We start from the raw sequence: 24244 nt of genomic DNA on the forward strand, positions 1-24244 counted from the left end.
GCAAGCAGTTAGCTTGGTTAGATTCAGAGTGCAGGTTCTGACTCACTCACTGTGAGCATGGTTCCAGGGTCAGTTGATTTCCAAAGCCTTTGCTATGCTCCTTTGGATCTGTCCACACATGCCCAGCCCAGGGGTGAGCCCCAGCCCCAGTTCTGGATACAAACATGCTGGTTCATATCCAGACCTAGGGATTCCTTTTCTCTCTTAAGACATAGCCCACCCATTTCCCAGAGTCCCTTTTCCTGGCCCTTGCTGCTACCTTATCGTACCACACAACAGGTGCTGCCTTTGAGGCAAAGTGGCAGGAAAAAAAAGAAAGATGAAAGATAAGGGGGATGCCCCCATACTCTCCAGACCATAGGGGCCCCCTTTTCCCAGTTCCTCTTGCCTGAAAAATGAAGTTTCTCTTGGGATTTTAGCTGCTTAGGACTTACCACAATGCCACTGTGCTGCCCTCAGAGCACAGCTGTGAGAGAGAAATAGAGAAAAAGAAAATTTTGGAGCTTTCCCCCCATGCTCTCAGGCATGCACGGTCCCTTTTCCTGATCTTCTGGCCAAAAAGACACGGTTTCTCTCCAAGTTTTTGCTTTCCTTTAGTTCTGCAACTAGGACTGCTCTGAATCAAAGGGAAGAGATAAAAGAGGGGAAAACCTTAAAAACTCACCGCCTGCATGGGTCACTTCTTTGATCTCATTCCAGTCCACCTACTGTTGTTTACTTTTCAGAAGCCTCAAGGAGTTGCTTTTTATACTTGGTTCAGAGTTTCCACTGTATCAGTGGGAGAGCTTGGCTGGAGTGGGATTACCCAGCCTTGGCTGGCACTGGAAGTCTCAGATTTTTTTTTTCTAATTGACTTCACCTCATTCTTTTTACTGTTGTTTTTTTTTTTTTTTTGCCCTGCCACATGCGGCATCTTAGTCCCCAAGCAGGGATCAAACCCGCACCCCCTGCAGTGGGAGCTTGGAGTCTTATCCACTGGACTGCCAGGGAAGCCCCTCTTCTTTTTAAATTTTTAAAACACACTTCCTGATAAACCATGTATTTTTTTCTTTTAATTTCTTTATTATGAAATATTATAAATATACAAACGAGAGAGTAATTCAATGAGCACTATGTAACCATCACTCAACTTTATCAAATATAATATTAAGTAATATGTTGTTGCTTTAAGGTTTTTTTTTTAAGAAACAAAAAATTACAGATTTGTTTGTAGTCCCTGCATATCTTACCTGATCCCACTTCCTCCCTCCCTCTCCACAGTTTACCACTGTTCTACATTTGGTAATTTTCATGTTGTCATGCACACACTAAATTAATTTTGAGGGGTTTTTAAATGTCATGTTTGCTGTTCAATCTTTAATGTTGCTCATTTAATGCTATTTTAATAAGCTTACATGTTTACTTTTTCATATTAGTATACATTGTACAGTAGCCAAATTAATTATTACACTGTTTTTTTCTTTTAATATACTTTAACTTGGGTTGAGCTGAAGTTTATCTTCATTCCTGTTGAATTTTAAGAAGATAATATTGATGACATTAATAACATAAAAAAGGTTGTAAGGGGCTATAAATAATTGTATCAACAATTTCAAGGGTTTTGGAGTATCTATAAGCAACTCTGTCCTTCCATTTTCAGGTTTTTTTTGTTTTTTTTGTGGGTTTTTTTTGTGGTACGCAGGCCTCTCACTGTTGTGGCCTCTCCCGTTGCGGAGCATAGTCTCCGGATGCACAGGCTCAGTGGCCATGGCTCACGGGCCCAGCCGCTCCGCGGCATGTGGGATCTTCCCGGACCGGGGCAAGAACCCACGTCCCCTGCATTGGCAGGCGGACTCTCAACCACTGCCACCAGGGAAGCCCCCATTTTCAGTTTTTATCTGTTAATTAAATTGGGTCCCACAGGACCAAAACAGTATATGAGGATAGCTTTTTTGACTATATAGTTGAAATAATAACTGAATTTCTGTGAAAAATAGCATAAGCCACTGCAGAAGATAAAAGCAAAAAAAAAAAAACCAAAATAGATCCTCTTTGGGCAAAAGATAAGAAAAATGGGAAATAGCCAAGAAGTAGAAAAAAGAAAACCCACGGCAGTTATTATAATAAAAATTATCCTGGAAAAAGGCATGACATTTCAATTGGATCATTAATAATGACAGTTGTATGCATCATTAGAGCCACATCTGAAACAAAATGATACAGTGTAAAAGCAAGCAAAGATGTATGAGGTAAACAAAAGGAAAGCAAGGGTTATTAATATCAGAGTAGATATCAAAGTAAATATCAAAAAATTGAAGTTATATTGATAAAAATACTAAGATATATAAAACTGTTAGAAATATACTTGGTGTAATATTTTTTTAAAGCAGTTGGGGAAAGTGAATCAATCATCATAAAAATACCTGCTTCAAGGAATCAATATGAAGTATATATTAAGATTCAAATAAAGATGTGCAACCCAGTACTGTTAATAACAAAGAAAAATATCCAGCATTTGAGAAGAGGTGAAATAAATTTGTGTTCAACAAAATGTGTAGCCTTTAAAATTTGTATTTAAGAAGAACTTAATGATAAAGGAAAACATTTATGATAAGCAAAAGCACATGAGACATTTAGTGTATAAGCTCAACTATATAAAAATACACATGCATAGAAAAAAAGACTAGATGAAATTGTGCCAGGATACTAATAATAGTTTATAAGTTGATAGTATTATTGGGAAATTTTGGCTTTTTCTTTATACTTTTCTGCTTTTCCAGATTATCTACAGTATACTTATATTAATTTTTCTAATGATAAAAATGTAATAAATGTTATAGATAAAGTCTTATGGTAGTATTTTCTACTTATTTCATCTTTTGGATTACCATTTAAATAGAATGGCTTCATAAATTATTTCAGTTTGAAAGATGAAATTTACCGTATAAGCTGATTCTCAAGAACAGTGCAAGATCCAAATTATTTAGACTTTTCCAAATACTTTAGAATAATTCAAATAAGAATGTAGATATCCCTTTTGTTATATCAGATTTTTCTTTTTAATAGGGCTTTGCAATTTGCTGATGTAATTGTGTTATTTGGTGCCAGATTAAATTGGATTTTACATTTTGGACTGCCTCCAAGATATCAGCCAGATGTGAAGTTTATCCAGGTACTCAAAGAGGAGAGGTTAATTGATTGATTGATTGATTTTTGGGTCTTCATTGCTGCACTTGGGCTTTCTCTAGTTGTGGTGAGCGGGGGCTACTCTTCATTGCGGTGCACGGGCTACTCTTCATTGCGGTGCGCGGGCTTCTCATTGCAGTGGCTTCTCTTGTCGTGGAGCACAGGCTCTAGGCGCACAGGCTTCAGGAGTTGTTGTACGCAGGCTCAGTAGTTGTGGCTCGCAGGCTGTAGAGCTCAGGCTCATTAGTTGTGGCACATGGGCTTAGTTGCTCCTTGGCATGTGGGATCTTCCCGGACCAGGGCTCAAACCCACGTCCCCTGTATTGGCAGGCGGATTCTTAACCACTGTGCCACCAGGGAAGTCCTAAAAGGAGAGATTTAAAATCAGAGCTATGTGTAGTTTATTGTTCTCTCAGCCATTATCAGCTCCTTTCTTCTCGGCTTTTGTAAAGAACTGTTTCCCTTTTTACAAAAGTAGAATTTTATAAATTGTCTGGCATAATTACAGGTACCAAAGTAAGCTGCCTTTTCAAGCCTATGAAACATAATGTACCACTTTACTGCTAACCAGAAAACCTTTCAAAATCAAGTTTTCAATAGTTTGAAAAGCATAATTTGGCTCTTCTTCATAGTTCAAGTATATTTAAAGGTAGACAAAAGAGGTTCAAGTAGGAGGTAGATTAGAACAAAACATTCAGCATTGTTAGGGATCAAGTTATTCTTTTAGATTCCAAAACCGTCAAACACCCTTTGGATGGAAATATCTAAGCAATGTTGCTAAAACTATGTGTTTGGAATAAGCTCTTGTATCTTTATGACCCCTCTTTATAAACCAGTTTCCTTACTGATGTGAAAGGTACTTCCCAGAAACCTGTTTGCCCTACACAGATTGTGTAAAGGTATTTTAATGGCCTCACTGCAATTGCTGTCTTCTCCCTGCTTACCTTTTACTTCCTAAGTCAACTTCTAATAGGGACCATTGAAAACTAAAACCACAAACAAGCAAGACCTGGATTGTACTGGAGGATGCTGCCTCTTGATTACAGAATGAAGTGCATCCCCTTTGGGGTGCCTAAATTACTTTTCCTCAAGAAGCTGTTTTCACTTGCCCATGGCCATCCAGAAATGGAGCTTCTGAGTAAATAGGATGAAATCATGCCATTCCCTGGGAGTGGGTCTCAAAATGTGGTTCCTGGACCAGCAGCATCAGCACCTCCTGGGAAACCTGTTAGAAATGTATATTTTTGGGCCCCACCCCAGACCTCTTGAGGTCAGAAACTCTGAGGTGGATTCTTGCAGTCTGTGGCTTAAGAGGCCTACCGGGAGGTTCTGATATATGCTGAAATTTGAGAACTCCTGCTCTGAATAAGAATTCCAGGGTAATTAAGTAGAACCTTATTATTCATTATATTCAAAACTGTAATTGATCAAGTCAAATGCATTCCTGTGAGTATAGTGGAACAATAGTAAAGTTCTACAGAGATTTTTTTTTTTAATTTTTATTTATTTATTTTTGGCTGTGTTGGGTCTTCGTTGCTGCACACGGGCTTTCTCTAGTTGCGGCGAGCGGGGGCTACTCTTCGTTGCGGTGTGCGGGCTTCTCACTGCGGTGGCTTCTCATTGCAGAGCACGGGCTCTAGGCGCGCAGGCTTCAGTAGGTGTGGCACGCAGGCTCAGTAGTTGTGGCACGTGGGCTCAGTAGTTGTGGCTCACGGGCTCTAGAGCGCAGGATCAGTAGTTGTGCCCCACGGGCTTAGTTGCTCCTTGGCATGTGGGATCTTCCCAGGCCAGGGCTCAAACCCACATCCCCCTGCATTGGCAGGTGGATTCTTAACCACTGCGCCACCAGGAAAGTCCCCGGAGTAGATTTTAAAATGAAAGAAGATAGTGAGGTTTCTTTTTTTTAAATGAACAATTACACAAGGTTTAATAAAATTTTAAATGTTCAAGCCTAACTGACACAGCAGTTTTACTTCTTGAAGTGATGATAGTGAGGTTTCTATACTAGCCATGATACTCATATAGTTCCGCGGATTTATACTTTTATCAAGGAACTTCTTGAATATCAAATCTTAATCATATGCTTATGTGTAACATGCACAGTCCATTTACTGTCTTAACTCTTAAAGATTTTTAAGAATAAACACAGTTTGTTCTTTAGCCTTGCCTCTTTTTTAGGTTGATATCTGTGCAGAAGAGTTGGGGAATAATGTAAGACCTGCTGTGACCTTGCTAGGAGACATAAATGCTGTCACTAAACAGGTGAGAGCTTTTGCCTGGGTTTTAGTTTATGTGGCTTGGTCTTTAGGGAAGTCAGTTCTTGAAAATGTTTAAATCTTGATTCACTTGGTGACAGGTCTATTAATATCTATTTTAAATAAAATTTATGATGTAAAGCTATTCTTAAGTATAACTATGGAACTTGGTAAATTCAACTCCTTATGTATAGATAATTTGTATGTGGGTAAGTTAAGCATTTTTGAAAGGTGATCGAAAATTTAAAGGCATTCAGTCGGCAAACTGATTTCAGCTGTCTGAAAGATTATAATACAGCTTCCAGAGGAACTGAACTTACAGCCAAGAAATGGCTTTATGTACTGGAAAAAATCTAACTTAGTATTTCTTTAGGCAATAAAGAGATTTTTACTCTTCAAACTGTAATCAGTGACTTATCCAGATTCTTATTATTTGTATCTAATTTATACATTTCACTGTGACAGATAAAACATAGGCACATTTGTTACATGACTTTGGATACAAATTGGTATCATTATCATGATTATACAAAATTAGGATGTAATCCCCAATATTAAAACACTCTGGAGCATTTGGTATCTGTATCATGGGAATCCCTAGGTATTGGGGCTATGAGTCTTCTTGCAGGGGTTCTTTGGCAGGGTGATTTTCCTTCTGTTGTCAGAGGCAGAGGAAGGCTTACAAGCCCCCTTGCCTGTGAAGTATGGAGGGGGTTACAGTTCTGCTGTGTCTTGTGGGATCCCAGTTTCGGGTAGAAGTCGTCACTGAACCAAGCAGAAGCTTTCCGTGGTACCTATTTATCTTCTATCAGTTGTTTACTGCCCAGAGGAAAAACAGAGTATGAGTGATGTGAAAGGTAGGATACTGTAGCTGTGTTGTCTTTTTTAGAAGAGATTTTTATGCTAATATGATTTATTTTCAAAAAGGAAAGAAAAAGTTTCTGCTTTTTAGCTTTTAGAACAATTTGATAAAACACCATGGCAGTATCCTCCTGAGAGCAAGTGGTGGAAAATTCTGAGAGAAAAAATGAAGAGCAATGAAGCTTTATCCAAGGTAATATGGGACCCACTGAAACTCAAGAATACTTCAGGGCCATGGTTCATTTAGTTCTGTCATAGCATGACATTTGCATTCCTAAAATCATAACGTGTAAGATACACACACACACATTCATATATGTATTACAATAAATATGGCACCTGAAGTTTCTTGTGGAAGTGGGCATTGGAAAGGTTATAGCTTGTGAGTTACCGTGAAGCCGTGGAAAGAGGGGCTCTGACATTGGACAGAGTCGTAAGAGCCAATGTGGATGGATGTGGCTCCTTGTCCTCAGTTTGACCTTGGCACCAAATCACAAGAGATCTTTTGGAACTTTAAATCCTGGGGCATGTTGGGGCATGTTTGTCCTGTAAGATATAAGTCCACCAAGGCATGCATTTATAATAGATGTTTCATCAAAACTGAAAATTTGATCTAATGTATAGCCACCTTTTTCGTTTTTTTTTAATTTCCACTTTATTGAGGTATAATTTTTTTTAATTAATTAATTAATTTATTTTTGGCCACATTGGGTCTTTGTTGCTGTGCGTGGGGTTTCTCTAGTTGCGGTGAGTGGGGGCTACTCTTCGTTGTGGTGCACGGGCTTCTCATTGTGGTGGCTTCCCTTTGTTGCGGAGCAAGGGCTCTAGGTGCTTGGGCTTCAGTAGTTGTGGCATGTGGGCTCAGTAGTTGTGGCTCACGGACTCTAGAGTGCAGGCTCAGTAGTTGTGATGCACGGTCTTAGTTGCTCTGCGACATGTGGGATCTTCCCGGACCAGGGCTCAGAGCCGTGTTACCTGCATTGGCAGGCAGATTCTTAAGCACTGAGCCACCAGGGAAGTCCCTGTGGAGGTGTAATTGACGTATAAAATTGTAAGCTATTTAAAGGTACATCATGGTGCATTGATAAACACACTGTGAAAGAGTTCGCCCCATCTAGTTAATGAACACATCCATCCCCTCACATTTATTTCATTTCATTTCATTTCATTTTATGTTAGTGAGACCATTTGTAGCTTTCTTTTTCAATTAACTTTTGTATCACTGCTGGAAATTCTTTTGCAACTTCCTTATCTGCACTCATGGCTCTGCCTGATAGCTGAAGGCTTTGAAATATATAGTAATGTATGAAACTACCAAACCATCCACTGTTAGCACTAAAATGAGCCACTTCTGCAGGATTTGGCAATTTTTGTTTAAAGTCTTTGTATATGGATAGTGTTTTCTCTTTGATTGTGAGAAAGTTGTTCCTGATTTTTTTTTAACATCTTTCTTGGAGTATAATTGCTTTACAGTGGTGTGTTAGTTTCTTCTTTATAACAAAGTGAATCAATTATACATATACATATATCTCCGTATCTCTTCCCTCTTGTGTCTCCCTCCCTCCCACCCTCCCTATCTCACCCCTCTAGGTGGTCACAAAGCACTGAGCTGATCTCCCCGTGCTATGCGGCTGCTTCCCACTAGCAATCTGTTTTACGTTTGGTAGTGTATATATGTCCATGCCACTCTCTCACTTTGTCCCAGCTTAACCTTCCCCCTCCCATATCCTCAAGTCCATTCTCTAGTAGGTTTGTGTCTTTATTCCCATCTTGCCCCTAGGTTCTTCATGACCATTTTTTTTTTCTTTTTTAGATTCCATGTATATGTGTTAGCATACGGTATTTGTCTTTCTCTTTCTGACTTACTTCACTCTCTATAACAGACTCTAGGTCCAACCACCTCACTACAAATAACTCAATTTCGTTTCTTTTTATGGCTGAGTAATATTCCATTGTATATATGTGCCACATCTTCTTTATCCCTTCATCTGTTGATGGACACTTAGGTTACTTACATGTCATGGCTATTGTAAATAGAGCTGCAATGAACATTGTGGTACATGACTCTTTTTGAATTATGGTTTTCTCAGGGTATATGCCCAGTAGTGGGATTGCTGGGTTGTATGGTAGTTCGATTTTTAGTATTTTAAGGAACCTCCATACTGTTCTCCATGGTGGCTGTATCAATTTACATTCCCACCGAAAGTGCAAGAGGGTTCCCTTTTCTCCACACCCTCTCCAGCATTTATTGTTTGTAGATTTTTGGATGGTGGCTATTCTGACCGGTGTGAGATGATATCTCACTGTAGTTTTGATTTGAATTTCTCTAATAATTCATGATGTTGAGCATTCTTTCATGAGTTTGTTGGCATTCTGTATGTCCTCTTTGGAGAAATGTCTGTTTAGGTCTTCTGCCCATTTTTGGATTGGGTTGTTTGTTTTTTTCATATTGAGCTGCATGAGCTGCTTGTAAATTTTGGAGATTAATCCTTTGTCAGTTGCTTCATATGCAAATATTTTCTCCAATTCTGAAGGTTGTCTTTTCGTTCTTGTTTATGGTTTCCTTTGCTGTGCAAAACCTTTTAAGTTTCATTAGGTCCCATTTGTTTATTTTTGCTTTTATTTCCGTTTCTCTAGGAGGTGGGTCAAAAAGGATCGTGCTGTGATTTATGTCATAGAGTGTTCTGCTTATGTTTTCCTCTAAGAGTTTGATAGTGTCTGGCATTACATTTCAGTCTTTAATCCATTTTGAGCTTATTTTTCTGTATGGTGTTAGGGAGTGTTCTAATTTCATTCTTTTACATGTAGCTGTCCAATTTTCCCAGCACCACTTCTTGAAGAGGCTGTCTTTTCTCCACTGTACATTCCTGCCTCCTTTATCAAAGATAAGGTGACCATATGTGTGTGGGTTTATCTCTGGGCTTTCTATCCTGTTCCATTGATCTATATTTCTGTTTTTGTGCCAGTACCATACTGTCTTGATTACTGTAGCTTTGTAGTATAGTCTGAAGTCAGGAAGCCTGATTCCTCCAGCTCCGTTTTTCATTCTCAAGATTGCTTTGGCTATTTGAGGTCTTTTGTGTTTCCATACAAATTGTGAAATTTTTTGTTCTAGTTCTGTGAAAAATGCCAGTGGTAGTTTGATAGGGATTGCATTGAATCTGTAGTTTGCTTTGGGTAATATAGTCATTTTCACAATGTTGATTCTTCCAATCCAAGAACGTGGTATATCTCTCCATCTCTTTGTATCATCTTTAATTTATTTTATCAGTGTCTTATGATTTTCTGCATACAGGTCTTTTGTCTCCTTAGGTAGGTTTATTCCTAGATATTTTATTCTTTTTTGTTGCAGTGGTAAATGGGAGTGTTTTCTTAATTTCACTTTCAGATTTTTCATCATTAGTGTATAGGAATGCCAGAGATTTCTGTGCATTAAGTTTGTATCCTGCTACTTTACCAAATTCATTGATTAGCTGTAGTAGTTTTCTGGTAGCATCTGTAGGATTCTCTATGTATAGTATCATGTCATCTGCAAACAGTGACAGCTTTACTTCTTCTTTTCCTATTTGGATTCCTTTTGTTTCTTTTTCTTCTCTGATTGCTGTGGCTAAAACTTCCAAAATATGTTGAATGATAGTGGTGAGAGTGGGCAGCCTTGTCTTTTTCCTGATCTTAGTGGAAATGCTTTCAGTTTTTCACCATTGAGGACGATGTTGGCTGTGGTTTTGTCATATATGGCCTTTATGATGTTGAGGAAAGTTCCCTCTATGCCTGCTTTCTGAAGGGTTTTTATCATAAATGGGCGTTGAATTTTGTCACAAGCTTTTTCTGCATCTATTGAGATGATCATATGTTTTTTCTCCTTCAGTTTGTTAATATGGTGTATCACATTGATTGATTTGCATATATTGAAGATTCCTGGGATAAACCCCACTTGATCATGGTGTATGATCCTTTTAATGTGCTGTTGGATTCTGTTTGCTAGTATTTTGTTGAGGATTTTGCATCTATGTTCATCAGTGATATTGGCTATTGGCCTGTAGTTTTCTTTTTTTGTGAAATCTTTGTCTGGTTTTGATATCAAGGTGATGGTGGCCTCGTAGAATGACTTTGGGAGTGTTCCTCCCTCTGCTATATTTGGAAGAGTTTGAGAAGAATAGGTGTTAGCTCTTCTCTAAATGTTTGATAGAATTCGCCTGTGAAGCCATCTGGTGCTGGGATTTTGTTTGTTGGAAGATTTTTAATCACAGTTTCAATTTCAGTGCTTGTGATTGGTCTGTTCATATTTTCTATTTCTTCCTGGTTCAGTCTCCACAGGTTGTGCATTTCTAAGAATTTGTCCATTTCTTGCAGTTTGTCCATTTTATTGGCATAGAGTTGCTTGTAGTAATCTCTCATGATCCTTTGTATTTGTGCAGTGTCAGTTGTTTCTTCTCCTTTTTCATTTCTAATTCTGTTGATTTGAGTCTTCTCCCTTTTTTTCTTCATGAGTCTGGCTAATGGCTTATCAATTTTGTTTATCTTCTCAAAGAACCAGCTTTTATTTTTATTGATCTTTGCTATCATTTCCTTTATTTCTTTTTTCTTTGATTTCTGATCTGATCTTTATGATTTCTTTCCTTCTGCTAACTTTGGGGTTATTTGTTCTTCTGTCTCTAATTGCTTTAGGTGTAAGGTTAGGTTGTTTATTTGAGATGTTTCTTGTTTCTTGAGGTAAGATTGTATTGCTATAAACTTCCCTCTTAAAACTGCTTTTGCTGCATCCCGTAGGTTTTGTGTGGTTGTGTTTTCATTGTCATTTGTCCCTAGGTATTTTTTTAATTTTCTCTCTGATTTTTTCAGTGATCTCTTGGTTATTTAGTAGTGTATTGTTTACCCTCCATGTGTTTGTACTTTTTACAGATTTTTTCCTGGAATTGATATCTAGTCTCATAACGTTGTCAAAAAAGATACTTGATACGATTTCAGTTTTCTTAAATTTACCAAGCTTGATTTGTGACCCAAGATATGATCTATCCTGGAGAATATTCCATGAGCACTTGAGAAGAAAGTGTATTCTGTTGTTTTTGAATGGAATGTCCTATAAATATCAATTAAGTCCATCGTGTTTAATGTATCAGTTAAAGCTTGTGTTTCCTTATTTATTTTCATTTTGGATGATCTGTCCATTAGTGAAAGTGGGGTGTTTATGTCCGCTACTATTATTGTATTACTGTCGATTTCCCCTATTATGGCTGTTAGCATTTGCCTTGTGTATTGAGGTGCTCCTATGTTGGTTGCATAAATATTTACAATTGTTATATCTTCTTCTTGGATAGATCCCTTCATCATTATGTAGTGTCCTTCTTTGTCTCTTGTAATAGTCTTTATTTTAAAGTCTATTTTGTCTGATATGAGAATTGCTCCTCCAGCTTTCTTTTGATTTCCATTTGCATGGAATATCTTTTTCCATCCCCTCACTTTCAGTCTGTATGTGTCCCTAGGTCTGTTGTAGACAGCATATATACAGGTCTTGTTTTTGTATCCATTCAGCCAGTCTATTTCTTTTGGTTGGATCATTTAATCCATTTACACTTAAGGTAATTATCGATATGTATGTTCCTATTCCCATTTTCTTAATTGTTTTGGGTTTGTTATTGTAGGTCATTTCCTTCTCTTGTGTTTCCTGCCGAGAGAAGTTCCTTTACCATTTGTTGTAAGGCTGGTTTGGTGGTGCTGAATTCTCTTAGCTTTTGCTTGCCTGTAAAGGTTTTAGTTTTTCCATCAAATCTGAATGAGATCCTTGCTGGGTAATCTTGGTTGTGGGTTTTTCTCCTTCATCACTTTAAATATGTCCTGCCACTCCCTTCTGGCTTGCAGAGTTTCTGCTGAAAGATCAGCTGTTAACCTTATGGGGATTCCCTTGTATATTATTTGTTGTTTTTCCCTTGCTGCTTTTAATATTTTTTCTTTGTATTTAGTTTTTGATAGTTTGATTAATATGTGTCTTGACATGTTTCTCCTTGGATTTATGGGACTCTCTGTGCCTCCTGGACTTGATTAACTATTTCCTTTCCCATATTAGGGAAGTTTTCAACTATAATCTCTTCAAATATTTTCTCAGTCCTTTTCTTTTTCTCTTCTTCTTCTGGAACCCCTATAATTCGAATGTTGGTGCGTTTAATGTTGTCCCAGAGGTCTCTGAGACTGTCCTCAATTCTTTTCATTCTTTTTTCTTTATTCTGCTCTGCAGTAGTTATTTCCACTATTTTATTTTCCAGGTCACTTATCCGTTCTTCTGCCTCGATTATTCTGCTATTGATCCCTTCTAGAGAATTTTTAATTTCGTTTATTGTGTTGTTCATCACTGTTGTTTCCTCTTTAGTTCTTCTAGGTCCTTGTTAAATGTTTCTTGTATCTTCTTCATTCTATTTCCAAGATTTTGGATCATCTTTACTATCATTACTCTGAATTCTTTTTCAGGTAGACTGCCTATTTCCTCTTCATTTGTTAGGTCTGGTGGGTTTTTATCTTGCTCCTTCATCTGCTGTGAGTTTCTCTGTCTTCTCATTTTGCTTAACTTACTGTGTTTGGGGTCTCCTTTTCACAGGCTGTATGTTCGTAGTTCCTGTTGTTTTTGGTGTCTGTCCCCAGTGGCTAAGGTTGGTTCAGTGGGTTGTGTAGGCTTCCTGGTGGAGGGGACTAGTGCCTGTGTTCTGGTGGATGAGGCTGGATCTTGTCTTTCTGGTGGGCAGGTCCACATCTGTTGGTGTGTTTTGGGGTGTCTGTGGCCTTATTATGATTTTAGGCAGCCTCTCTGCTAATGGATGGGGTTGTGTTCCTGTCTTGCAGTTGTTTGGCATAGGGTGTCCAGTACTGTAGCTTGCTAGTCATTGAGTGGAACTGGGTCTTGTTGTTGAGATGGACATCTCTGGGAGATTTTTGCCGTTTGATATTACATGGAGCTGGGAGGTTTGCCGTTTGATATTACATGGAGCTGGGAGCTGAACTTGGCTCTCCTACCTCAGAGGCACAGCCTTGAAGCCTGGCTGGAGCACCAAGAGCCTGTCATCCACACAGCTCAGAATAAAAGGGAGGAAAAAAAAGAAAGAAGAAGATAAAATAAAATAAAGTAAAATTATTAAAATAAAAAATAATTATTAAAAAATATTTTTTTAAGTAATAAAAAAAAAGAGAGAAAGAAGAGAGCAACGAAACCAAAAAACAAATGCACCAATGATAACAAGTGCTAAAAACGATGCTAAAAAAAAAAAAGAAAACGGACAGACAGAACCCTAGGACAAATGGTAAAAGCAAAGGTATACAGACAAAATCACACACAGAAGCATACACATACACACTCACGAAAAGAGAAAAAGGGAAAAAAATATGTATGTCATTGCTCCCAACGTCCACCTCCTCAATTTGGGATGATTCGTTATCTCTTCAGGTATTCCACAGATGCAGGGTACATCAGGTTGCTTGTAGAGATTTGATCTGCGGCTCCTGAGGCTGCCTGTAGAGATTTCCCTTTCTCTTCTTTGTTCGCACAGCTCCTGGGGTTCAGCTTTGGATTTGGACCCACCTCTGCATGCAGGTCGCCTGAGGGCATCTGTTCTTCACTCAGGCAGGACGGGGTTAAAGGAGCCGCTGATTCGGGGGCTCTGGCTCACTCAGGCCGGAGGGAGGGAGGGGCACGGAGTGCGGGGCGAGCCTGCGGCGGCAGAGGCCCGCGTGACGTTTCACCAGCCTGAGGCGTGCCGTGCATTCTCCCGAGGAAGTTGTCCCTGGATCCCGGGATCCTGGCAGTGGCGGGCTGCACAGGCTCCCCAGAAGGGGAGGTGTGGATAGTGACCTGTGCTCGCACACAGGCTTCTTGGTGGCCGCAGCAGCAGCCTTAGCGTCTCATGCCTGGCTCTGGGGTCCGCGCTTTTAGCCACGGCTCGCGCCCGTGTCTGGTGCTCTTAATTTAATTTAATTTAAGCAGCGCTCTTAATCCCCTCTCCTCACGCACCAGGAAACAAAGAGGCAAGAAAAAGTCTCTTGCCTCTTTGGCAGCTCCAGACATTTGCCTGGACTCCCTCCCAGCTAGCTGTGGCGCACTAGCCCCCTTCAGGCTGTGTTCATGCAGCCAACCCCAGTCCTCTCCCTGTGATCCGACCGAAGCCCGAGCCTCAGCTCCCAGCCCCGCCCGTCCCAGCGGGTGAGCAGACAAGCCTTTCGGGCTGGTGAATGCTGGTCGGCACCGATCATCTGTGCGGGAATTGCCCTCCGCACCCCTGTTGCTGTGCTCTGCTCCGTGGCTCCGAAGCTTCCCCCTCTGCCATCCGCAGTCTCCGCCCGCGAAGGGGCTTCCTAGTGTGTGAAAACCTTTCCTCCTTCACAGCTCCCTCCCCGAGGTTCAGGTTCCATCCCCATTCTTTTGTCTCTGTTTTTTCTTTTTTCTTTTGTCCTACCCAGGTACGTGGGGAGTTTCTTGCCTTTTGGGAGGTCTGAGGTCTTCTGCCAGCGTTCAGTAGGTGTTCTGTAGGGGTTGATCCACATATAGATGTATTTCTGATGTATTTGTGGGGAGGAAGGTGATCTCCACGTCTTACTCTTGTGCCATCTTGAAGTTCCTCTCCAGCTGTTCTGATTTTTTTTGCTGTTTTGTGTATTCCTCTGCATCTTGGTTCAGCTGGGTGTAGTTTTCTGTGTTCATGTAGTGTTTCTAACTGATGGAATCATGAATAAGCAAATACGAAATTCCAGCTATATTCATATTGTTCCCTAATATATCAGTCGTCTTGGAATAAATTTGCATTTTCCAAACAAGTAGAGTTGTCTCTATATGATTCTTTCTTTTTTGGAAGTTTAATCAATGACTTTCTCCTATCAGGAGCCAGTCTCTGTTCTCTTTCCTGAATGGTATAGTGATTAATTCCTTCTTTTCCATAGGAATCACCTTAGTTTAAGATGGAAGGATCTTGCCTCTTTTCTCTGGTGCATGAGTATAGGAGGGTCCCTCATCCATCTTGGGTATAATCTCCAGCAGACCAAAGTAGTACAGGTGAAGAGGCAGTGGGGCTTTGCTGCTGAAGCTCTAAAAGGCATTTGGCTAGACAAGGACAGTAACCTTTCTGTTTCCCCTCCATTTAGAGACCCTCCAGAGTAGTGGGTGAAGCATATCCCCTTTCCAGTATATGTGGGGAAAGAATAGATTTTCTAAAACCCCGACTTCACTTTTAATTTTAAATGTAGGGTCATATTTTAGATGAAAATATTCTAGAATAAAATTTTCACTTTTTCTAAGGCAGTGTTTCCCTGAAAGTGCTCAAATAAGACTGTTTAGTTTTGCTTAACCCAGTGTCTTCAGCTATCTTTACTATAGGACGTCTTAGTCTTTAATATGCTAGTGTGTGTTGTGGATCTCCAGGAAGAGGGATATTTCCTGCCTTATTTGATTGTGTCCCAAATTGGGACTGGGACCCGTTTTTCTTAGCCTGTCCCCTAGGACTGTTGACAGATCAGTTAGCTTCTCAGAGTCATCATCTAGTGGCCATTTGGGAATTTCATAGCCTTTGGCTGTTGCAAGTAAGTTTGAAAGTAGCTTATTGATGCTGTTTACTTTCACTGTATATTAATTTAATTTGATTCTATTTCCCTCTGATATTTTAGGAATTAGCTTTCCAAAAATCCCTGCCTATGAATTACTACACAGTATTCTACCACATTCAAGAACAACTGCCCAGAGACTGTTTTGTGGTGAGCGAAGGAGCAAATACTATGGATATTGGGCGCACTGTGCTTCAAAACTACCTTCCTCGTCACAGGTAAAGGCAATCATAATGAATTGGAACGTGTTAAATTAGAAACTACAAAAAGCAGATTGAGAAAACATTTGAAAATTATACACAGCCAGTGTAAGGACATACTTCATAAAAGTATTCGTAGGTGACGTTTTGTAGTGTTTCTATGCTTGGTATGTCCTGAGATCATGTGGTAATTTGTATACTCAGTGTTCGGAGGATATATTCACAGTCTTCCAAGAAATCATGAGCGATTTCTCCCGTTCATTTGCTTATCCTTAACAAATTAGTTCCTCACAGTCTAAAAACTTAATATTAAGGAGAATGTTTTATTGTTCTTTATTTTTCCATGAGCCATGTAAAAATGACTAGATTTTGTGCCAACTCCACCATCTGTGATATGCCCCAGAGGGTTTCATTGTAGCTCTGTTCCCCAACAGGCTTGATGCTGGTACTTTTGGAACAATGGGAGTCGGTTTGGGTTTTGCCATTGCATCTGCTCTAGTGGCTAAAGATAGAAACCCAGGGCAGCAGGTCATCTGTGTGGAAGGAGACAGTGCATTTGGATTTTCTGGCATGGAAGTGGAAACCATCTGCAGGTAAAACAGCATCTTGAGTCAGCATTTCTTTCTCCAAAATATGAAAAATTATACCCAAGACCCACTTGCCTAACAAATAGTTACCAAGCGTTCACCATGTGCCAGGTGCCCCGTGCACGGCACTGTGCTGTGTCCTGAGAATACTAGTATAAATACCCTGGGGTCTGTCTCATCCAGGACAGCATGTTCTTGATCTCTCTACCATATGCCCCAAACGTGCAAAACTGGGGAGTAGTTTTTAGGTCACTGAAAAAAAAGTTCTGGTCTGATAAAAGCTTGTTTTCTGCAGGGAGATAGCAGAGCTTGGTGGTTAAAAGAACAGCCTCTGGGTCAGTTGGCCTGGATTTAAATACTGGCTTGACCACATCAGACCCAGGTGACTAGGGTTTAAGTCTCTTAACCAAACCTAAGTCTCCTCTAAAGTAGGAATAGGAGTCATACTAGTTCCTACCTTATAGGACAGTTGTGAGGAACAAGTGCTTCAGAGGGAATTAAGTATGGAAGGTGTCATTCTTATTAACTCCCAGATCTGTGAAAACCAAGGGTCAGAAAAGCTCAGTCATTTGCCTGAGGTCCGTAGCCGCATAGTGGTGGGACCAGGTCTGCCAACCACTAACCTTGCATTCTTTCTACTGCTCCATGATGTTTCTGTTAATAATTTGATAGTCTTTATTAGGATAGCAAATGCTTAATTTTTGGTCTTACTGTAATATTACAAAAAAGCTTATAGAAAACTATCCATTTTCAAGTTAAAATTTCAATCCAATGAAAAGAAATTGCTTCAGAATGAAAAATGATTTCCTTTATATTTTGCTCTCAATTTTAGGTACAACTTGCCAATCATACTTTTGGTGGTGAATAATAATGGAATTTACCAAGGTTTTGATACAGATACTTGGAAGGAAATGTTAAAATTTGGAGATGCTACTACAGTGTAAGTAACCCAGAACAGTGTATATTTATGTTTTCTCATCTATTTTAATCTCTCTTTAAAAAGTCTGCTATACTGGAAACCTGCTTCTGTGGTGTCAGTATTGCTTGTTTTCATGGTCAGCTGCTCTAAAGGACAGGAACCCTGTGTGCATGGTTCCTTTTTGCACAACCATCCTTGACTGGCACTTCAATGAATAGTTTATGATCAGGGAGCCACTGAAGGCTCAGGTGAATGAGTTTCATGTCTAAGCCTTGTTAATGAAAAGGCTTATTGCAAATGCTACCAGTCCTACTATTCCTACTACACCATGTAGGAATATAGATGCTTACGTATCGTTTATGATATAGAGGTCTTCCTTCCTTTTACCACTTAGCTAAATCTTGGTCGTTTGATGACAGAGCCAAACTGAGACAGTATTGTGGCTGGCTGTGGGATGAGGAAGTTGTGAATCTGTTAGTCAGCCCCAGGGGAGAGGCTGTGGGTATGTTTGCTATGCCTCGCTGACTCTGTTTGTTGTTATTTGCTGTTTTGTAGTAACCATTCCTTTTCTCCTCTTTTTTTTTGGAGGGGGGATTCATAGTAGTTGATGGTGTAGCCTTCACTGCCCAGTATAGTAGCCACTAGCCACATGTGGCTGTTTAAGTTAAAAATTCATTTCCTCTTTTTAACTAGTCACATTTCAAGTGCTCACTGCAACAGGTCACTAGTAACTACTATGCTGGGCAGCACAGATATAAAAATTTCCATCATCACAGAAAGTTCTGTTGCACATTGCTATACATACAATAAAAAATGTATGGAAAGTTTAATATACTGGCATCTCAGTTTACGTAAAAGCATGCCTTCATTTTAGATGAAATTTTTCCACAAACTATTTTAGAGAATTTTTTCTATTGACTTGTGACCTTCTTTTTCAGGGCCCCTCCAATGTGTCTTCTGCCACACTCACATTACGAGCATGTCATGATTGCATTTGGAGGCAAAGGGTATTTTGTACAAACACCAGAAGAACTCCAGAAATCCCTGAGGCAGAGCCTGGCAGACACAACTAAACCCTCTCTTATCAACATCATGATTGAGCCGCAAGCCATGCGGAAAGCCCAGGTAAAGATGACTGCTAAGCAGAAAGCAGAAATGCATCTCCCCTCCCACCCCCAAAAGTATCTGCCAAATAGAACACCCTGTCATTTACTGGGTTCTGTCTAAACTGTTTCTGAGCTTGTCACTTTCATTTGTTTGTTCAATGAATATTTGTTGAGATATGTGTTAGTTGTGCTGTGTCAGGTGCTAAGAATAGCATAGTGAGCAAACCAGGCTCGGACCTCACTTCATGGAGTTTACTGTCCAGTAGGAGAGTGCAGTCCAGTCACCTCTCAACTGAATGTATCACAATAGAGTGAGGCAATTCCTCTGAAGAAAAGAAACCCAGTTCTGAATGAACATAAAACAAAGGAACCCAGGAGGTGTGTGGAGAAAGGGAACCCTCCTACACTGTTGATGGGAATGTAAATTTCCGTACTATGGAAAACAGTATGGAGGTTCCTCAAAAAACTAAAAACAGATTTGCCACATGATCTAGCGGTCCTGCTGCTGGGCATATATCTGGAGAAAACCATAATTTGAAAAGATACACACACCTCATTGTTCACTGCAGCCCTATTTACAGCAGCCAAGACATGGAATCAACCTAAATGTCCAATGACAGATGAAGATGTAGTATGTATATATATATATATATATATATATATATATATATATATACACATATACATGCAGTGGAATACTACTCAGCCATAAAAAAGGATGAAATAATGCCATTTGCAGCAACATGGATGGACCTAGATAGTATCATACAAAGTGAAGTAAGAAAGTGAAAGATAAATACCATATGATATCACTTGTATGTGGAATCTAAAATATGACAAATGAACTTATCTACGAAACAGAAACAGACAGATATAGAGAACAGACTTATGGTTGCCAAGGTGGAGAGGGAGTGGGGGAGGGATGGATTGGGAGTTTAGGATTAGCAGGTACAAACTATTATATATAAAATGGGTAAACAACAAGGTCCTACTGTATAACACAGGAAACTATATTCAAAATTCTATTATAAACCATAATGGAAAAGAATATGAAAAAGAATGTGTGTGTGTATACACACACACACACACATATATAACTGAATCACTTTGCTGTATAGCAGAAATTAACACAACATTGTAAATCAACTGTACTTCAATAAAATAAATTTAAACAAACAAACAAAAAACCCCACAAAGGAATTCAATTTATATTGGAGTCACAAGGAAGACTTCTCAGAAGTGATGCTTAAGCCGAGAGCTGAAGGATAAGTAGGGACAAATTCAGCAAAGAAGTGAGGGAAAAGATGTGCAAAGGCTCTTTGGCAGGAGGGAACACGGCAAGTCCAAGGAATTGAAAGAAAGCCAAAGTGGCTGGAAGACAGAGAGTGGAGGAGGAAGCACAATGGGATATGAGACTATAATAGGGTAACTTATGCAATTATATTCAGAGTTAGTTACTTTGGCCTCTAAAGCAAAACTACAGTGTAGACTATAGCAGTAAAATAAATGACAAAGTGTGTAGTATGTTCCTCTCCCATCCCAGATTAAGTTGCTTTTCATACTTTATACTCTGATTCTGATCCAGCTACTTTTGCTTTCTCTTATATACCTGGCCTCCATGCCTGCACCTTACATATCAGCTGCTGTTTTCAGTTTTTACTTTTTTTCAAGTATTTTCTGTCTTGGTTCTTTATACATGTATCTGCTGTTAGATTTTTTTCTTTTTTGAACAAGGCAGTGGACAAATGGGCAGAACAGATACCTGGACAATCAATGAAATATAAATTAATTTGGAAACTATGAAATATATAGAATTCTACTGAAGTTCTGTTTCTATAAGACAGATATCAAGGACGTTGGTGAAAGAAACAAAGGGTAACTACAAAACAGCCAGAAAACAGCAAAATGGCAATAAGTACATACCTATCAATAATAACTTTAAGTATTAATGGATTAGATTCTTGAATTAAAATAAATAGAGTGGCTGAATGCATAAAAATGAGGCATATCTATATGCTGCCTATAAGAGACTCACTTCAGATATAAGGACACAAAGAGACTGAAAGGGAAGAGATGGAAAAAGATAATTCATACAAATGGAAACCAAAAGAAAGCTGGGGTAGCAATACTTATATCAGATAAAATAGACTTTAAAACAAAGACTGTAATAAGGGACAAAGAAGGGCATTGCACAATGATAAAGGGGTCAGTCCAACAATAGGACATAACATTTGTAAATATTTATGCACACAACATAGGAGTGCATATATATATGCAAATATTAACAGACCTAAGAGGAGAAATAGACAGCAATACAATAATAGTAGGAGACTTTAATACCCACTTACATCAATGGATAGCTCATCCAGACAGAAAATCAGTTAGGAAACATTCGCCTTAAATGACACATTAGAACAGATGGCCTTAACAGATATACTCAGAACATTCCATCCAAAAGCAGCAGAATACACATTCTTCAAGTGCACATGGAATGTTCTGCAAGATAGATCATATGTTAGGCCACAAAACAAATCTTCATATATTTAAGAAGATTAAAAGCATCTTTTCCAACCACAGTGGTGTGAAACTAGAAATGAATTACAAGAAGAAAACTAGAAAATTCACAAATATGTGGAGATAAAACAGCATGCCACTGAACAACTGAGGGGTCGAAGAAGAAATCAAAAGAAAAAATTTTAAATGTCTTTGAGACAAATGAAAATGGAAATACAACATATCAAAATTTATGGGACACAGCAGAAGCAATTCTAAGAAGGAGGTTCATAGCAGTAAAAGCCTACCTCAAAAAACAACAACAATAAAAATCAAACAACCTAACTTTACACCTGAGGGAACTAGGGAAAAAACAAAGCCCAAAGTTAGTAGAAGGAAGGAAATAACAAAGATCAGAGCACAAATAAATGACATAGAGCCTAAAAAGACAATAGAAAAGACCACTGGACCTAAGAGCTGATTCTTTAAAAAGATAAAATTGACAAAGCTTTTGCCAGACTCACCAAGAAAAAAAGAGAGAGGACTCAAATAAATAAAATCAGAAATGAAAGATGAGCCATTACAACTGATACCATGTAAATACAAAATTTCATACTACTATGAATAATTATATACCAATAAATTTGACAGCCTAGAATAAATGGATAAATTCCCAAAAACATATAACCTACCAAGACTGAGTCATGAAGAAATAGAAAATATGAACGGACCGATTACAAGTTAGGAGATTGAATCAGTAATCAGAACCTCTCAAACAAAAGTTCAGGACCAGATGGCTTCATTGGTGAATTCTACCAAACATTAAAAGCAGAATTAATATCAATTCCTCTCAAATTCTTCCAAAAATTAAAGGAGTAAGGGACACTTCCAAACTCATTTTTACAAGGCCAGCCTTACCCTGATAACCAAGACCAGACAAAGATACCACAAGAAAAGAAAATTACAGGCCAGTATCCCTGATGAACGTAGATGTAAAAATCCTTAATAAAACATTAGCAAATCAAATTCAACAATACATTAAAAGGATTATATACTGTGATCAAGTGAGATTTATTCTAGGTATGCAAAGATGGTTCGATAACTACAAATCAATCAAAGTGGTACACTTCGTTAACAAAATGAAGGATAAAAATCATATGATCGGGCTTCCCTGGTGGCGCAGTGGTTGAGAGTCCGCCTGCCGATGCAGGGGACACAGGTTCGTGCCCCGGTCTGGGAAGATCCCACGTGCCGCGGAGCGGCTGGGCCCGTGAGCCATGGCCGCTGAGCCTGCGCGTCCGGAGCCTGTCCTCCGCAACGGGAGAGGCCACAACAGTGAGAGGCCCGCGTAACGAATAAAAAAAAAAAAAAAAAAAAAAAAATCATATGATCATCTCAACAGGTACAGAAAAAAGCATTTGACAAAATTCAACATTTATGATAAAAAAATCTCAACAAAGTGGTTATAGAGGGAACATACCTCAACATAATCAAGGACATGTGTCACAAGCCCACAGCTAAGATCATATTTAACAGTGAAAAGCTAGAGCTTCCTCTAAGATCAGGACCAAGACAAGGGTGCTCAGTCTTACCACTTTTATTCAACATGGTATTGGAGGTCCTATCCAGAGCAATTAGGCAAGAAAAAGATATGAAAAGCATACAAATTGGAAGCAAAGAAGTAGAAGTGTTACTATTTGCAGATGGTGAGACATTATATATAGAAAACCCTAAAAACTCCACTGAGAAACTATTATAATAAATTCAGTAAAGTTGTAGGATACAAAATTAACACACAGAGTTCTGTTGTGTTTCTATACAGTAACAACAAACTATCAGAGAAATTAAGAAAACGACTTCATTTACAACTGCATCACAAAGAATAGAGCTTCCCTGGTGGCGCAGTGGTTGAGAGTCCCCTGCCGATGCAGGGGACACGGATTCGTGCCCCGGTCCGGGAAGATCCCACATGCCGCGGAGCGTCTGGGCCCGTGAGCGATGGCCGTTGATCCTGTGCGTCCAGACCCTGTGCTCCGCAACAGGAGAGGCCACAACAGGGAGAGTCCCGCGTACCGCAAAAAAAAAAAAAAGAGAATAAAATACCTAGGAATAAATTTAACCAAGGAGATGAAAGATCTGTACACTGAAAACTATAAGACATTAATGAAAAAAATTGAAGAAGGCACAAAGAAATGGAAACTATTCCATGCTCTCAGATTGGTAGAATTCATATCGTTAAGCTGTCCACACTACCCAAAACAATATGCAGATTCAGTGCAATCTCTTATCAGAATTTTAATGGCATTTTTCACAGAAATAGAACAAACAATCCTAAAATTTGTGTGGAACCACAAAAGACCTCAAATAGAGCAATCGTAGAAAGAACAAAGCTGGAAGCATTAAATTACTTGATTTCAATACAAAAATACAAAATTAATACAAAATTTTATTAATCAAAACAATATGGTATTGGCATTAAAACAGACAGATCAATAGAACAGAATAGAGACCCCAGAAATAAAGCCATGCATATATGATCAATTAATTTATGACAAAGGAGAAAAGAATATACAGTGGGGTAAGGACAATCTCTGCATTAAATGGTGTTGAGAAAACTAGGTAGCCACCTAGTTTTCATGCAAAAGAATGAAACTGGACCATGATCTTACACTATACACAATAATTAACTTAAAATGGATGAAAGATTTGAATATAAGACCTGAAACAATAAAATTCCTAGAGGAAAACTGACAGTAAGCTCCTTGACGCTGGTCTTGGAGATAATTTTTTGATTTTGACACAAAAGCTAAGGCAACAAAAGCAAAAATAAAGCGGGACTACCTCAAACTAAAAAGCTTCTGCATAGTAAAGGGAATCATCAACAAAACAAAAAGGCAACCTATTGAATGGGAGAAAATATTTGAAATCATATTGTCTGATAAGGGTTTAATATCCAAAAAATATAAAGAGCTCATTTAGCTCAATAGCAAAGAACAATCCAATTAAAAACTGAGCAGAAAATATGAATTGACATTTTTCCAAAGAAGACATACAGATAGTCAACAGGTACATGAAAAGATGCTCA

The 24244-nt window shown here is 38.9% G+C and overlaps 1 protein-coding gene across 3 annotated transcripts in view; it reads left to right on the forward strand.

The window, feature by feature from the left end:
* Nucleotides 1-24244, forward strand: part of HACL1 (2-hydroxyacyl-CoA lyase 1) — a 44888-nt gene that overhangs the window by 14435 nt on the left and 6209 nt on the right. For 2 of the 3 annotated variants that reach the window (XM_032630912.1, XM_032630915.1), the window contains 7 exons: nt 3046-3151; nt 5344-5427; nt 6373-6474; nt 15918-16072; nt 16489-16647; nt 17474-17581; nt 18499-18685. In XM_032630912.1, coding sequence (XP_032486803.1) covers nt 3046-3151; nt 5344-5427; nt 6373-6474; nt 15918-16072; nt 16489-16647; nt 17474-17581; nt 18499-18685 — 901 coding nt within the window. The remainder of the gene's footprint in view (nt 1-3045; nt 3152-5343; nt 5428-6372; nt 6475-15917; nt 16073-16488; nt 16648-17473; nt 17582-18498; nt 18686-24244) is intronic. The other variant, XM_032630914.1, reaches the window with a different exon arrangement.

Source organism: Phocoena sinus, chromosome 4 (assembly GCF_008692025.1).
Source record: "Phocoena sinus isolate mPhoSin1 chromosome 4, mPhoSin1.pri, whole genome shotgun sequence".
NCBI lineage: Eukaryota > Metazoa > Chordata > Mammalia > Artiodactyla > Phocoenidae > Phocoena > Phocoena sinus.